This window comes from Macrosteles quadrilineatus, unplaced genomic scaffold, assembly GCF_028750875.1.
Source record: "Macrosteles quadrilineatus isolate MER2022 unplaced genomic scaffold, UCM_ALF_1.0 Scaffold_5__1_contigs__length_97177068, whole genome shotgun sequence".
Lineage (NCBI taxonomy): Eukaryota > Metazoa > Arthropoda > Insecta > Hemiptera > Cicadellidae > Macrosteles > Macrosteles quadrilineatus.
The window spans coordinates 91,258,797-91,277,357 of NW_026542598.1; the positions used below are offsets into that span (position 1 = coordinate 91,258,797).

The following is an 18,561-nucleotide window of genomic DNA, read 5'->3' on the forward strand; positions in this document are numbered from 1 at the left end:
TCCTTGGTGGTGTTCCATGACTTTCAAATATTTCCATAGTTTGTAAATTGGCTCTTTCAATGATTACTAAGAAATGCAACACAGTGTTAATTCAGTTATCTTTTTAGTATATAAAACTATCCAGGCTCTCTAGCTTTTTTCCATTGTAATATTTACACCAACCCAAATTCATATAGTAAATATTTCATATATTTCAACCAAGTCAGTAAATGTTTGAAGCAAACTGTTAAATTAGCAAACTTATTGACTGTATGTTCTTCTCAATTTTAATTTCTGACAACAGCTGGAGTTTCATAACAATGTTTGTTTCCCATGTTAATCATATGGAGAAATACGAAACTTTAAAGGGCCCCAAGGCCTCACTCTCTAATTATTTCCCTAAAAAGAAAGTTTCCTGGCACAACTTCACGTTACGCTTTTTCCAATGAGACCAAAAACATGTCAATCGGTTCAGTAGTTTCGGAGGAGTAATTGTCACAAAAAACCTGCTTGCGTATTAATAAGTAATAGATAGATATATAGATAATACTATAGTTCGGCCGCTTAGAAAGCGACCTCCTCCAGCATTGGTTTAGCATTAGCGCGTAGGTCGTTTTCAAGCGGCCGAACTATAACAAGCAGCCCAATACTATACACATATTAGGCTATCTAATACATTCCATTTTTATTTATTTACAGTATTTTGAGAAATAAACAATAAATCACATAACTATTTACATAGATGTTACTTAAAAATCAAATTAAGTAACTGTTTTCAAATACCATAACCAGTATATGGGCTGTTACTTCACACAAAATGTTTTGTATTTGCCGAGCAATTATATTTTAGTGCGCTATTTCATATCACTGCAGTAATGAGTTTTGTTAAGAACTGTTTTTTTTTTTTTGTAAATAAATAAATTAACAACGGGGTTTAAGCACTTTATGACATATACAGTTTATTTTATTAACTGCATAGAATTTAATATGATGTAAATATGTATATAAAATTAAGCCATTCGATTAAGATTTTGCCAACAAAATTTTATCATGTAAATTTTGTTTTTAGTTTTTAAGATGTTGACATGTCACCTGTTTAACCAGCTGTGCTGGCGAGGAAAGTGTATTGTGACGAATAAACAATCTGAATCTAATTAGTCTCTAAAGAATGGTATTAACATTTAACCTTATTGACATAACTATTTGAATGCCTCTTTCATTTGACACACCATTTACAAGTGCGAGTCAATTTTTAATATGATTATCAAGTTAAAACCGCTAGATATTCATTTAAAAATTTCACCTAAGAAATCTAGTGGATTAACTAACACAGATCTTTTGTGAATTCTAATGTAAAAAAAATTGTTAAAATACGATGCTTCTCTAAATAGCTTGACTAGAATAAATTTGAACGAATAATTAACAACATATCAAAATCGTAATATTTTTTATTGAATCCATATTTACTGGTAACTAAACTAACTATAACACTATGGACAAGTAGATTTGTTTGAATGCTCGAGTTCACCCATTGGTTGTACAGTAAACTACAAACATACATTATGTTCTAGATTGTACATAATAAAAATAACACTAAAATAAAGCGAGGAAATGATCACACCGTTAGGAAGGGACCGAGCCGTACCCTAAATGCTATCCACACAACACTACACAACAATTGAAAAAATAAACACCCAAAAAATAAAAAACAAAAATATTAGTTGTAATTTATAGTAAAGCCACAGAACAGGTCATGCGTTTGATGGAGATTGTTCAAATCAGTTTAAAAAAATAAATCACAAACAGTAACATATTAACTTACTGTTAAAAACAGATTCAAACACATTCAAACAGTAAAAGCATTTTTACAGCATCAATATTAGGAAGATTTCACAATTAATCCGTTAATTACGGGTAATGAGATAAGAAAAATAAGATATATGCACTGATATTATTTTTAAGTCCTTTTGTTTTTCTTCTCTTTTTTAGTCCTTTGTTATTCATAACCTGTATGAATAAATTAACTTTTTGCATCCTGAAAAAGTTCAGAAAATAAACACGGACAAAGATTTGAAAGACTGATTTATGAAAAAGAGATCAGAAACCTGTATAGAAATTTCTTTTCAAGTTTTAAATTTTATGTAAAAATATTTACAGACCAGTCTCAAAACATGCTCCAAAGAGTCATTAAAACATTTATATAACAACTGTTTTAATTTAAAATGAAAATTTAAATGGCCAGACCAAACTAACAATTTGTGAGGAAAGAGAATTTTGAGTGCCAGTTATTTTTTCTAAAATTTAAACCTTGTCAGTTTCTTTTAAAAAGTCAAAGAATTTTTCATGGCATTGTTTGCTGATCGTTACGCAGCAAGTTTTCAATCTCTCATAGGTTAGTTATCACTCGCATGTTGTGTAGTGTGTGTCGATGGCAGACTTACCTCTCGGCAAAGTGGAAGACTCTCGACTCGCGCTGCGTCGCCAGGGAACACTGTCTGCGCGGCCGAAGGATCGGGCCTCTGCTAACCTCCGACTAGAATCAACAAGTTCTTCAATAGTATTAGAACCTAATCTGTTATTTTACATTTAAAAATGTTAAAGTTACTAACAAAAATTTGTTCCGAGTTCATTTAAAGTTTGATTAGGTTGCTTTCCGTAGCATGGCCTAAATGTGTATATATATATGTGGTAGGGAATCAACAGAACAGGTGCCAGAATTAATTCTCATTTCAATAATTAATTTTAACAAATTTAAACTGTTATTATAATAATAGTGTGTATTGACATAACTTTTCCTGAACACAAAAATGTATCTTTTGCTAAATGAGTGGACTCATCAATTGTTATCCAATAGTTATTCTTGTTTCACATTTTATACTTTTTGAAACTTAAACTTTTTGACAGAAAATAAATTGTTTAAAGAATTATTTAAACACAGCTTGAATAAATTTTTGTAGTTTAATTTCATTTTTTTTTAAGAGGTTGGTGGCCTCTTTTAACCTTGCGTTTGTTCGTCTACTTGCCTAGCTGCAAGTTTAAGAACAACTGTACACAAATAATTCAGTAAAAGTGTTATAAAATTGATTGATTTTTTTCAGGAGAATAAATTCATTCTGGAATATCTTCAAAACATTAACAAATTAAATTTGTGATTTTTTTCTTTGTCTATGAATTCAATAAGTGACATAATGAGTCTGAAACTGCTCTAGCAAGTGAAATAAATAAAGGGACTATATTGTCAAAACTCAAATAAGAATAAAATAGCAGGAAACTGCTCTGCAAGCTGATTGAAGAGAATATGAGTTTTAAACTAGAAATCATTCTTGGATAAACTAGTCTAGGGATTAGCAAACAAAACTGCATAGAAAATAAAGAACAAATATTATATTGTGGACAGTAAAATAGAGAACCAAAATAAAATATCAGAAATAACAAATTAGGTATGAAATTACACTTGTCAATATTCAGAATGAGGGAGGTGGAAAAATCATTTAGATTTCATTAAAGAAGTCATACAATCAACCATATAGCTTCAATTCAGTACAAACATGCGAGGAATATTTTTAAATCTGTAATGGAGAAATAGTCAACATACTAAGAAAAATAGGGTTTACATGCCGATTGATTAGGTTAGCGACAAAGTAGCATGGATAATCGTAAAAATGCATAAAATAAATACCATTTTTCTAAAAGTAACAACCTATACAAATTTGCCTTACCAACTCGTGTAATGCATCCTTGTTCAGCAAGTGAAAAAAAACCATAAAATACCAATAAAGAAATAAACGTTCACAAAATATAAATTAAATTATTTTAGAAAAATATTATATTTTTGGGGGAATTTAAATTACTAAATAATTTGAACAGATGGTAAAATTATTGTAGGCCTGTGTGATAAATTTAGAAAAATACACAATTAGAAGAAAAGGAGGAATCATGCCTTATGTGTCAAAAAAACATTACAGTACTTTAAAAACTAATCACTCCATCACCTTCATTTTAGTTAATTGACAACAAAATTGAATCAAATGAGCTTCAGGTATGGTAAAAAAAGAAATAACATTCCTTTTTCTACAGTTCTGGGGGCAATTTGTTGTCGCATATTATCACAATAACACATCAAAATAAATAGATCATTGTAAATAGTCAAAATCTGAAAACTGCTGGGAAATAAAAATCTTGACTGCAAATCACATTTCAGCTAGATCAATATTCAATAACAACTTGGACAGTGAAAAGTTTGAATGTAATAACGAACTGAGACTAACTAGTTTAAGGAGTCGACAATTTATAAATACCTCGGAGGGATGTCGAAAATCGAATGATGATGGTTGAAGAGTCTTGGGAAAGCTGTCTGCCTGTCTTCCGTATTGAGTCTTTGGGTCAGACTTCTTACCTGAAAATAACCAAGGTTTTAATAACTGTTTTAAATAGCTGGTGTTTGAGTTTAACTAATACTAACAAAAAATTAATACCAATTATGACATTGTATAACAAAACTCACTGTTTAGTGCTAAGTTAACATTTTATATTTCTAGGGATGGACGAGATTGGATTTTTAGTTTGAGACGAGACGAGACGAGATGAGATTTTTTATTTCTCATAAAATTTCGAGACGAGATTGAGACGGGATTTCCCTTCTCATGCACAACGGGAAATGCACGTTCAAAATTTTTACCTGATTTTGTAACATTGTTAGATGACTGTTTAACACGTAGAGTGCGGCCGTTCCCGATCGGGTACGGCGCTTGGCCCCCGTACGGTGCGTCCGTACCCCATCGGGAACGCTCGGTAATGCCTTTTGTATATCTTCGTTTTTGCTCTAGCGTCGGCCGAAAGCGGACCTATACGACGTTAGCGTGTAGTATGTGACTTGCATTTTGTTGTGGTGTAGGTTGGTAGTAAATTTCCCCGTAAAATTCCCGTCTGGCAATCTCAAAAGTCTTCTTTTTGTCCCGTCTTTTTCCCTCCATTTGGCAATACAATTCCAATGGGACCGGCTACGTTCCAAGCAGTGCTGCTATCTGTGGGTGTTTAGCGAACTACATCGACTCTTGTTGTAAAGCAGGACATCCCCTCACGTTATTTGCTATTCGTCAGACCAAAATTGAAAAGGCCAATCACACGCGGCAATCGGGTTTACTCGAAGCTGAGGGCTGCGCCGCACTGGGGATACGCCCGCTATTTGACGTGCCGCAGCGAACGTGTTAAATACAAAAATAATGATAATAGGCAAGAATATTTACAATATTTTACTAAAAAACATCAGCATAACATTTTTTTATTAATCACGCCCAAGGCAGGGTGCACACTGGAGAAACCCGTTTCAGGAAACTAGTTTCATCAAATTGGTTTCAAGGAAACCATTTCTTTAACAAATGCACACAGAAGAAACGGGATTCCATCAGTTTCGTGATATGAATTCGGATGATGATGATGTGACTTATGAATTCGAATGATGATGATGTGACTATATTGGTGATGGCTAAAGAAAACTAAAAGAAGGAAGTATTGGGTTCACCTGTTGATTAGGGATAGTCAACACAGTACTTACATTGTAGCTCGTTAATTATGCAGTAATCCTGTACATTTGTAATATTTTTAGATTTTTAAGAATGCCAAAGCCTCTTTTTGAACGTTTAGTGGAATTACTTAGCCCACTAATAAAAAAGAAGGACGCCAACCGGAGGTTAGCTCTGTGAGCTGAGGAAAAATAACAATACATTGAGGTAAGTCAAGAAAACCAATAGAAACGTGAAACTGAAGCCTATACAAAATCTGTTTTTTGGATTTCATGTAAACCAGTTGCAAGAAACAAATGAAATTACAGTTTCATGCAACGCAGTGTGCACTACCCTGTGTTAAACTAATCCATCTGTTGCGAGCAACTAAAGTTTCACATTTCATGAAATTGGTTTCCTGAAACGGATTCCTCCAGTGTGCACCCTGCCTAACTTATTAAAAATGCCTAGACGATTAGGAAACATAGTGATATCAGTTAGGATAGAGTTCAACTTATCCTAAAATAAAATAAATCATAAAATAAAAGCAATATTAATTTTTATAAAATAGTTACTTGTTTAGACTTTTTATAGTAATAAAACATTCCTCACACTGCTTACACTTAACAAAACTTCTCAAATGTTATTAAAGTAATATAATTAAAATAATTAAAGTAATATTTACATTAAAAGAATTTATTGAATAAAAACGGCTTCGCAAAGGAAACGCAACTACAACACGCTCCTGTATTGCGGGTATTGTATTGACTTTCTGCAGGCGTTTTTAATTTTTTTATTTTTTTATTCTCGTCTCGATAAAAATCTTGGCCAAAAAGAAATCTCGTCTCGTGTAACGAGAATTAAAATTTCCCGAAATTTCGAGACTTGACCATCCCTATATATTTCTTTATATATTGCTTAAAGCCCATGTTTTACATTCGGTTGTTGTGTGTGAAAGAGAATAGGATTGTTATGATGGATGTAAGGGTTGCGAATCCAGTAACGAAAGTAACGCTTTTTAGCTCAATAACGGAAACATTTGTTTTTCAGGTCTCCAGTTCCTTTCTAATCCCCTGACATTGGCTTTATTAAGCCAAATTCACTTGCATCGCTTCTCTCGGCCGACACACACATAGTCTCTGATCTGTATTCGCACATTTCCTCATTTTGTTTGTCAATTATCCTCCGCACATAGTTGGGTCTCTTTAGTATTAAAGTCTCTATTAATTTAAGGGTGTAGCATAGAGCACAAGGGCCTAGATTTTTTAGGATTTTTTGAGAGGATAGCAGGCTTACCTGAATGGGAAAGAGTCCAAACTGGCACAGGAAACACAAAACAAAACTTTACACTATATACACAAAACATTAGAATATTTCACTGTCACTGACAGCATTTTCAACTAAGGAAGAGGAAGAGATGATCTCTATTAATTTACTTATTCCTCCCATGTCACAGATATTTATTATGTTTAAGATCCCCGTCTTCATTTTGAACAACCGCATTTACCTTGCATTAACTGAAACATCGCAAATACACACTGAGGTCTTCCGCAATCAAGATTCCGTTCTTCTCATCTTCTTCCCCTTAGGCCCAGGAACCCACAGATGTTAGAATGTAAAAAGACCTTTGGGTGATTGACAATATTACCAATAACATATTTAGATTTCTCTTGAACTAAAAATCTCACCCTTGACAGCAACGTTGAGAATAGGTTCTCGGCAGTGAGTATCTCAAAGTTGTCATCATCTTCGTCTGAGCTAACGCTATCCGCTGTCTCCAATTGTCGAGTTTGTCGTCGAGTGCTGTGTAGACCGAAGCCACGAGGCACGTCATCCTCGCTTTCGTTTAGGGAACTGCACAAAACAGATAAAATATCAATCTGTGTATTACAATGTACCTGATGTAAACAAATGTCTGAAAAACATTTAAGTAATGGATGCAACATAGACCTCATGGGCCTAGGTTAATAGGTTTTTAAGTGAGGATAGCAGGCTTACTTACTTACTTACTTACTGCCGTGGCTCTTGGTACCCAAGGTGGTACTTTGCCTCGCCAACACACTGCCTCCAGATTTTTCTATCCATTGCCTCATCTTCCCTTCTTCCCAGTCTTCTTAGATCTTTTCTAACCTGGTCTCGCCATCTCAACTTGGGCCTTCCTGGTGGTCTTCTGCCCTCCGGATTGTTCAAAAGGACGTTCTTGACTAAGGAGTCGTCCTCTTTCCTTAGTAGATGGCCAGCCCATCTCATTCTCCTACCTCTCACCTCGGCCACTATGTCTGGGTCCATATATAATTGCCTCAACTCTGCATTGTGTTTTATCCTCCACTCTCCATCTTCAAAGGTTGGACCATATATTTTTCTCAATATTTTGTTCTCAAATACTATCAAACGTTTTTCTGTTTTTTTACTTAACACCCAATTTTCTGAGCCGTATAACAGAACTGGTCTTATAATGGTTTTATATATACGGAGTTTTGTTTTGTGTGATAGTATTCGAGAGCTTAATAGTTTGTGGGATGCTGATAAACTTCTGTATGCTGCATTTATTCTTTGTTGTATTTCCATATCTTCTTCATTATTATTCGTCAGCATTACTCCCAAATAAGTGAAGTTGTTTACTTTTTTAAAGTTGTACCCTTTATTTCTATATTGTTGTCATTGTTTATTTGCGTTGCTCTCCCACACTCCATTATTTTTGTTTTCCCTTCATTTATTCTTAAACCAACTTTCTTTGTATGGTTTAGGAGTTTTGTGACCAGCATTTTCAACTCTTCTTTACTCTCTGCTATAATTGCAACATCATCTGCAAATGCAAGGACGTTTATTTTGGTCCCTATTGTAATTCCAGCTTCTGTTTGCCTTACTTCTTGTAGTGCTTCCTCTAAAGCTAAATTAAATAGCAATGGGGACAAACCATCACCCTGTCTTACGCCTGTGCTTACATCAAACTTTTCTGAGATTTCGCCATTTATCTTAACCTTACACCTAGATTCTGATATGCTTGATTTTGATAAGTTTATTAATTTTTTGGGTATTCCATACTTTTCCATAATCTTCCAGAGTCGTCTTCTACTAATCGAGTCATATGCTTTGGAGAAATCGATAAAAAGGCAGAGAAAGGTTTTATTGAATTCATAGTATTTGGCAATTGCCTCCTTCAGTATGAATATTTGATCGGTAGTTGATCTACCTCTTGTGAAGCCTGCTTGATGTTCACCTATTATATTTGATGTATACTCCTCCAGTCTTTTTTGTAAAATCTTTGATAGTATTTTGTAGGTGCAGTTGAGGAGAGAAATACCTCTGTAGTTGGTGCACACCGTAGTAGCAGGCTTACTAGTGCAATAAAAATATGTTTTGACCCAAACACAACCAAAATTTGTAAATTTAAATTTGTTAATTCGTTAATTGTAAATTTAAAGCTCCCAGCTATTCTTATGAATAATTAAACTGTTATAGTTTAATTGTTTATAGATTTATTATGATCAAACTTAGAAAATTAGGTTTTTTTTAACTAAGTTATTGACATTTTACTAAAAAAAACACGCTATATTACCCTCCATATAGCAGCAAACCTAGGTACCTGTTAAACCTAATTTTTATTTATATACATTTAATGAAACATCCAATCAGTCCAATGAAAATTTGCTGAGTCAGCAGGTTAGCTGTGGCGGAGTTGTTTTACTCATTAAATAAAGTTAAAAATTAAGATTTTATAGCATCACACTATTTAACTGGGATGAATTGTCGTAAACCTTGAAAGTAATCGTCAATTTCCATGGGTTTCGCCTATTTTTGATAAATAAAAATAAATAAATATACTTAATCACAAATAACTCAAAAACCTTAGAGAAAAATGAAAAATACAAAAAATGTGTATTTTTTGATGGACCACATTTTGTATACATATTTAGATTTTTCCTGTATCTCTAAAAATAAAGTCATTATAGCCAAAAATAAAGACATATGCTGCCATTTTCCAATGTGGCGGCAGTAGCACAGCTTCAATTCTAGGGGACTTTTAATATGTTCAAGAGGAAGGTACACCCAAAATCTGTACCAAATTCCCCGCTTGTGCTAAATTTTTTTAGGTTCGGTTTATGGAATTTTTGCTAATTTTTACTGCACTACCTGAATGGGAATGAGTCCAAACTGGCACAAGAAACACAATAGAATGTTTAAGTTGGTCTTGTATACATTTTATATGGGTGAACATGCATGTTAGTCTGCTAGGTTAGGTGAAAGGTGTTGCCACGTTTAGGTATCAGCGAGGTTGTCTGGAATTAGTGAACCAATGGTAAGATAATTCCCACCTTCTCAGGTGTGACTGGTTACACTGAGGAGGTAGGGGTTCGACTATTTTTGTTGTGTAGCAGTCATTAAAATATGGGTTGTTATGGCTCTGGGCATGTTGTACAACTGGTTTGTCTTTGTATCTAGTAGATACATCTTGTCTATGGCCACTTATCCTGGTTCAGAGGATATTGGCGGATAGGCCTATATACTGTGCAACAATTTGATTACTGTTGGTCATGTTTTTTGTTTCAAAGATGTTTAACCTCGGATATTCCATGTGAAAGAGGTGCAAAACTTGTGACAACCAATCGACCAAAACCTTTTCCAGCACGATCAAAAAATCAAATTTTAACATCAGTCTAAACCTTTATTCACTAGCTAAAACTGCACTATTTCTACCGACCTCATTCTAGAGATGGCCTCCGCGCTGGGAGTGACGTAGCCGCCACCCTCCACTGCTATAGGGATGATTACTTCTCTCGGAGACTTGCGTATTGGCTCTCCCACACTAGTGCTGCTGCCAAAGTCTGAGTCTGCAGTGCTTTGGCGAGACAGACTGAAAACAATGTGACTCGTTTAAATATCAGTTGAATATTCTAGTAACATAACTCATACTCACCAAACATAAAGTGGACAAAAAATTTGTAAGGTAAAACAATTAAAAATATAATTTGCAATCAAGCAATGTTGACATATTTTGATTTGTAGAATGAAGGGGTAGCTGCTAGCTTACCCTAGAATAAGTACAGTTTGGTCAAAGAACACACAATATTTGGTCGCATGAGAGCGTTTTCTTTGTCTACATTAGAAAAAGTACCCCAGAGAATGAAATATTGTGTGTTTTAGCTCTCTTATGTGTGTTATTTGGCCTACCTTCACTTCTTCCTTAAGGTAGCTGCAATATCTTCAACATAAAAAATAAAAATCCTGGTCTAGAAACTTTACTTGGACTAATGAAAACAGTACTTCTTCTAAGATAAGCTATCTGCTATACATTTATTCTACAAATCAAAATCTTTGTCTTCAGCTTTCCCTAGACGAAAACTAATGTTAACATAACTGTGATGTTGATAAATTGTTGCTCACTGGTTTTAGTTACAAGAAAATCCATTGCAAGAGAATTCCAGATTGAAAGAATGTTCACTTGATAGTGGGAATGAAACGAGTGGGATCGTATATTTTATCCATATAGCCAGAAATTATAACCGAGCTTGAGCCTTAACCATTTTTTTGAGAAAAGGTTTTTTTAAATCCTGTCTAAGGAACTTGGCTAGATTTTATAAGCTCAATCAATCACGTTCAACCTAGACCTGGATTAAGAACCGAGCCATATCCACAAAACATAATCTACAAACATAGCACAAGACCCACCTCTTGGAGCTGGTGCGACTGACGGGTCGCTGAGTGGAGGGGGGAGGAGGAGGGGGTTTCACAGCTGTTGAGTCCTCCAGCTGTATAGGTACAATGTACTCCCGCGGTGTACTGCTCTGTCTAACTGGGGTCACTCTGAGACAATCATATTTATTTATTTATTTATTTACAGAATGCCATTACATCATAAAATGACAGGACATTTGTCAATGCATTATAATACTTAAATCTAAATAGTAATAAATCCAAATAAAATAATTTCAACACTTAACCCTCCCAATTTCCACTTAAAAATTCATTTAAAGAATAAAATGTTTTTGTCAATAACCATTCTTTACATTTTTGTTTGAACTTTTTTGGATTTGCAATGTTTTTTAAATGATCAGGAATCAAATTATACAATTTCGGTCCAATATATTGAGGTGATGCTTCAAATAGTGATAATCTATGGCTAGTGGGCTTAATTAGGTTCTTATGTCTAGTGTTATACCTATGGTTTGTGTGACCCTCCCTGAAAATGGACAAATTGTTGAATACCCAAAATAATGCTTCTAAAATATACAGGTCATAAAATGTCAAAACGCTAAAAGCTTGAAAGATGACTTTGCACGGACTTCTTCGGGGTACTTTAGCTATGATTCTAAGTGCCTTCTTTTGAAGCCTAAAAATCTTCTTACCATGGCAAGAATTTCCCCAGACAAGTATTCCGTATGACATTAATGATGAAAAATATGAATGATAAACTGTTAATTGAGTTTTAGTATCTGTAACTTGAGAAATTGTTTTGAGAGAAAATATTGCTGAAGAAAGTTTTTTCCGTAGTTTGTCAATGTGAGGAAGCCAGTCAAGATTTTCGTTTATATGAATACCCAAAAAATTGACTGTCTCCTCAGACATTAACTGATGATTTGTAAAAGTGGTCTGTTTTAAACTATTTCTATGATCTGATCGAAAATTAACTACTTGAGTCTTGTCCATGTTCAAGGAGAGCCCATTTACTCTAAACGAGTCGTTTAAAGCGGCCAATTCTGTAACTACTGTGTGCTGAAGGGATTCAACATTGGGTCCCTTACATAACAGCATTGTGTCATCAGCAAATTGAAATACATCCATCTTTAACACATTTGGTAGGTCATTTACATAAATAAGAAATAGACAGGGGCCCAATATTGATCCCTGAGGCACCCCTACTTCAACTTTTTCCCAATTAGAATTTATAGTATGTCCAAATTTGATAATTTTAGTCCTTTGATATCTATCCCTCAAGTATGTAGAAAACCAATTTAGTTCCTTGTTTTTTATTCCATATTTTTCAAGTTTGTCTATTAACAAACTGTGATGAACACATTCAAAAGCTCTGGTTAAATCACACAGAACTCCAGTTGTCTTCTGAGATCCATCCAAGGAACTCGCAACACAGTTTACTAATTTAGTCATTGATTGTTGAGCACATATTGGTCGTTAAACACCAAAGTGGAATAAGACATAGCTAACATGTACTTAGAGATAGTTTATACAAATCAAATCAAATATGTCTTTATTCATAATATGTACAATTTATGTACAATGAATGGTGTCAGATCTTATTTCTAAGAAATAAAAACAAGTACATTAAAATTAATCTATTTACAAGTATAATACAGTACACCTTTTTACCAACAAATTTTACCAACAACGCCATTTAACTTATCTATATAAATCTATATATATAATTCCGTAAGTCAAATTTTTTTAAAGAAATTGTGAGTGACTGGATGGCCGTAGAAGGATGGGAGGGGTCTTATTTTAAAGGTCTTGACGTGAATTTTGAGGGAAAACTATTCATTTTTCTTATTTTTTTACCATAAATTCGCAACAGAATAAAACTTTTCCCATTAAAACAACATGGGGTTTAATTTGTTTACATCTTTTGAAATTAAAACAGCTGTGCCACAGATTTGAAAACAGTGTTCAATACACACATTTGGTTTACTTTTAGCCAGTCAACTATGAAATGTATACTATAATAAAACTGAAATATTGAAGATTAGTCGGAAAAACGTCTGCATTCTTTGTTTATATTTAAATCATATACTCAAGTTTCATTTTTTCATGCTTTTACGTTATTGTCGTGTTAAAGGAATAAACGACATAGAATAAATATTCTGTATAAATAATCAAAGAGTCGAAATTAAATCTTACTTCTGTTTTGTTTTTATTTTTAAATCATATGTTCAAGTTTATTTTAAATGATGTTGTTTTCTTTATATTTCTACACATTTTAAGGTTAAGGTTGTGTAAATATATACAACTAAAATAACCTATAAATGTTATTGGTTCTAAAATGACTTCTTAACATACTTGTCCAACATCAAGACCGAAACCTCCACCCAAACGGTGTAGCAGCGCCTCAACTGAACCCAACATAGCCACATCAATAGATAAAACTAATAGTCCACTACCCCACCATCACCCCACTACAATAGAAAGCCAGAATAGACTCAGACAAACAGACAATATCAAAATATTGCATTTAAATATACAAAGAGGTCTCCTAAACAAAATTGACCGTCTATTGGTTGAGCTCCATACGCATACACCTGATCTCCTAATTATATCGGAGCATGGGCTGAAAGCTGAAGAAATAACTGTTGTAAATATTAGAGGATATACTTTGTGTGCTAGCTTCTGTCGAACTCAATATATGTGGGGGGGTATAGCGCTATTCAGAAAGAATAACCTGAAGACTGAAATAGAAGACTTAAACTTATTCGAGCTGGGTTTCCACCGACCAACTGAATTGGAATTCGAAACAATAGCAGTCAAAATTAAAATAAAAAAGAACAATATTATCCTACTAGGTACTTACAGATCCCCTGCCTCAAGCACTGATAGCTTCCTCAGCAAACTTGAAAATTTTCTGCATTCTTATAGTAAAACCAAAAGCAAAATTGTCATCTTAGGTGATACAAATTTTAATATTCTGAGAGCTGACGACCCACACATAAAAGAACTGAACGACCTATTACTTCAACATGGATGCTATGCCTATCCCCTAGAAGCCACACGAGTCACGCCTACTACAGTCACTAGCATTGACGGATGCTACACAAACATCCAAAGAGCGGACATCAAGGTAAACGCATACAGCAACCCGATATCAGACCATCACCTCCTAACCTGTGAAATCAATAGTAAACTGGAATATTCTGGTGCTACATATAAATCCATACGAAGTTTTTCAACTCAAAACTTAAATAGACTAAAAAGTAAGTTGCACAAGATTGATTGGAGCAGTATGACAGGAGAGACAACAATAGACAACATCTACAACAACTTTTTATCAACTTTTCAACTCATTATTGATGAAACCATGCCTAAGACACTAAAGAAGATGTCAACAACAAATAGGCCTACAGTATTTTGGAATGAGCACACCTACAACCTAAGAGACAAGCTACAAGAGGCGCAGGATGGGTACCAACTCACTGGTCTGATCCAGGATAAAATAAAATTTCTACAGCACAAGGCGGCATATGATCGTGATATCATAAATAACAGGAAAATGCACAATCAAAACAGAATACGTAAAGCTGATAATAAGAGCAAAGAAATCTGGAATATCATCAATTCAGAACGAAATAAAACAACTGCAAGAAAAAGCAACATTACCCTACATATAAACAATGAAACCATTTCCGATCACTACCACATCTGTAATATTTTTAACAAACAATTTGCCCTCTCCACTCCAAACCTGCATAGAACCTCGGATATAACTCAAATACCGGACCAAACTAACGAGATACCAGCATTGCATTCCTTTCAACCCATTACTGAAAAAGAACTAGACAATCTCTTCAAGAGCCTAAAGGCAAACAACTCATCAGGCTTTGACACAATAACAGGGAAAATGTTGAAATTTTGCCAGGAAGAATTAAGGAATCCAATTAGATACATAATAAATGAGTCAATATTACAGGCTAAAATTCCCAAAAAACTCAAAATTGCTAAAATTCATCCGATATATAAGAAAGGTGAAGCTAGAGACCCAAACAATTACAGGCCCATTTCTAACCTGCCCGTTATCTCCAAACTCCTAGAGAGAGCAATATATAATCAAATTATCACACACCTGGACTCCAACAACCTCCTCTCCGTATGCCAACATGGCTTCAGGAAGAACCTCAGCACCACTACCGCAATCTCAAAACTAGTCACTCATATCACCGATATTTGGGAAGAAAGAAAAAATGCCTCTGGAATCTTCCTTGATCTACAGAAAGCCTTCGACACTCTTGATTGGGATATCCTCAGAACCAAATTAATCAGCATGAATATCCAAGGCAAAGCACTGGAATGGATCGACAGTTATCTGACAGATAGATACCAATATGTAGAAATTGAAAGTCAACACCATAACACCATTTACATCACCAAATCATCACTTAGAAATACATCAAGAGGAATTCCCCAAGGTTCCATATTGGGTCCCCTCCTCTTCATCATTTACATCAATAGCCTCCCCTCCAGTTTTGACAACGACCAAAAATGCATACTTTTTGCCAATGACACCACTATTGTTGTTCCAACAAATCGTCAAGCATCCAACATTAACTTAATAAAATCAACAATGGATCAAGCAACAACAGCCTGTGAAGATATAAACCTCATTATCAACAAGAACAAAACAGTACACATCAACTTCCGAATAAACAATAACAATAAAAGAACAGACGATTGGTCCGGACTGAGCATTCCCACGGTTGACTCAACTAAATTCCTGGGTATCTTCATTGACGAAAACCTAAGCTGGCAGATCCATATAGATTACCTTAGTAAAAAACTGTCTACTGCACTCTTTGTACTCCGTAGAATCTGCAACACCACCGATCTGGACACTACAATGATAGCCTACCACTCCATCTTCGCTTCACACTTGAGATATGGCATTGCCGCATGGGGTTCTACATCTGCCAAAAACCTCGAAAGAATATTAATTCTACAGAAAAAGACCGTAAGAACAATCTTGAGGTTGGACCCAAATGAACACTGCAAACCACACTTCATCCGACTCAACATCCTTACCATCACATCACTGTATATCCTTGAAACCATAATTTATTCCATAAACTTAACACCTGTCCGCAGACAAGAACTCCATACACATAATACAAGACACAAAGCAAACATAGATCTACCCCAACATAGACTCTCTAAATTCAGCAATACACCACAATACACTGGCTCAAAATTCTACAACTTGCTACCAAAACAATTTAAACATCTACACAACAATAAAACATTTGTCCAACACTTAAAAAAATACCTCACCAATAGACCATATTACAACATAAACGAGTACATAGAGGAACATTCTTACACACACATACGCCAGCTCACTTCGTGAATATACAGAAAAATCCCGTCCAGACGGAAGAACTATGACGATTCCCCGATCTACGGATTGTGGTGAAGACATCGAAGGTAAAAGGTAAAAGGTAAAATGGTGTATTTGCATTCCTTCGTAAGTAAATTTTTTTAGTGCAGTGAATATACAACGTAGAGTAATAATATTCTATCATACTTTTATAAAATCACCAGGGATTCAAGATGTTTTGGTATGTAGGCTGCTGCTTTTCATTATAAGTACTGTAATTAATATGAACGCCAGGGGAATACCACAAAGGCGGGGAACTGTTCATAGGAATGACAGTGCGCGTAGGAGAGCAAGAGTAGATAATGACGAACTTAATCAAGATATGTTACAACCCCTTTTTAGGAGACCCATGGTAGACGAGAGAAATGTAAAGATCCATGATGCAGGATTATTGGACCAAGAGTGCATTCAATGTAGTGCTCTTCATTTTAGAGAAGAACTAACGAATAATCATTTTATGACATGTTGCCATAACGGACTTATTAACCTTCCTCAGTCAAAAACTAATGTAGAACTTAAAAGTTTGTTTGAAGAGAGCCCACAACTGTATAACTTCATTCGACAATGCAACAGTGCGATGGCTTTTGCTTATTTTTCAGCCAGTAAGAAAGATATTCCAGGGAAAGGACCATACTGTTTCAAAATTCAAGGACAGATTTATCGTTCAATCTCAGATTTGCTGCCTCAACATGATGAAGACCCCGTGTATGGCCAATTGTACATTATTGACACATCAACAGCAACAGAAATTCGTCAAAGGCGTCGAGAAAATAGTGACTTAAAACCTGAAATATTGTCAAAACTAGCTGAAATTCTATTAGGAAATCCATTTGCACAAATTTACAAAAGAGCTTTGGAAGAAATGGTTGTACAAGGTGACAGTGAATTAGAACTTAGGTTTGTAGACAGGATGGATCGTCGTAGGTATAATAAGCCTACTGCAGATGAAATTGCAGGCGTCTTCAATTCATCTGAAGGCGAACCTCCAATGAATTTTTAAAATTCCAAACAGGGAAGCTTTTATTTATCCTCATTAACCACAAGACCAAAGCTACCTTAGTAAACCAGTATTTATTCACAAACAATGATATGTTTGCTGCCTTTTCATGTTAAACCACTGGAGTGATTCAAATTATTTATTGAAAATGACATCAACAAAAGCAAACAAAGAAGAACAACAAACTGGTTTTTACACAAAAGATATGGTGTAGGGATGCCTATTCTGACACATAGATAATGTTATTCTGAGTTTGTTTAAATACCGGTATTGCAAAAAGTTGTTTTACATTTGAGCTTTTTAGGGACTTATGTCCCTACAAGCCACTAGTAAAATTATAGTTTTGTCTGTACTTTGCTCAGAATTATATACTTTTAGGTTATTTTTACGTTTTATACATTAAAGAAGCAGAAACGAGTCTTATCTCTATTTCTGTCTGTCTGTCTTTCCCTTTGTCTGTAACACTCAAGATGGCATTTACGCAATCTTCTCCGTGAAAACCAGAGTACCTATCAAGATCCAAGTCATTTTAATATATTCACTGGATTGGCGAGAGTGTCTTTAGTGATTGAAATATGGCTTCACTACTTTGTAAATAAAATTACGGACGTTCAAAAATGGAGTTTTGTGCGATTTTTGTCAAATTTTCGGTCAATTTTTATCACATAATCGTCTATGAAATAACGAACAGCTGTTCGGATCAAGATTATTTTTTCTAGCTGTCAATGATATGTTTACAAATGTTGTTTACAAATACCGGAACCATTTCGAATCACGTTTTGAAAGCAAATCCCAACCAAGTGAGATTAAAAACGTTTTTCTTACATAACGGATTTAATTAATCGCAAGTGCAATAATATAGTCTAATAGTGTAGCCGTAAATGAAATCAAATAACTAGACATCGTCCAAATCGGAACCAGAAATTCTTTGAGTATAAAATGTTTCTTGAGTTTTGACAACCAGAAAGAAGACCTTGAATCAGTGTTGTATAGGG

General features: G+C 34.6%; 1 protein-coding gene across 2 annotated transcripts in view; it reads right to left on the reverse strand.

Annotated features, from left to right (window-relative positions):
- Positions 1–18,561, reverse strand: part of LOC128995434 (NUAK family SNF1-like kinase 1) — a 51,991-nt gene that overhangs the window by 11,701 nt on the left and 21,729 nt on the right. For both annotated transcript variants that reach the window (XM_054420452.1, XM_054420453.1), the window contains exons 14-18: positions 11,151–11,285; positions 10,183–10,335; positions 7,169–7,334; positions 4,278–4,375; positions 2,421–2,512 (exon numbers count right to left, since the gene is read on the reverse strand). In XM_054420452.1, coding sequence (XP_054276427.1) covers positions 2,421–2,512; positions 4,278–4,375; positions 7,169–7,334; positions 10,183–10,335; positions 11,151–11,285 — 644 coding nt within the window. The remainder of the gene's footprint in view (positions 1–2,420; positions 2,513–4,277; positions 4,376–7,168; positions 7,335–10,182; positions 10,336–11,150; positions 11,286–18,561) is intronic.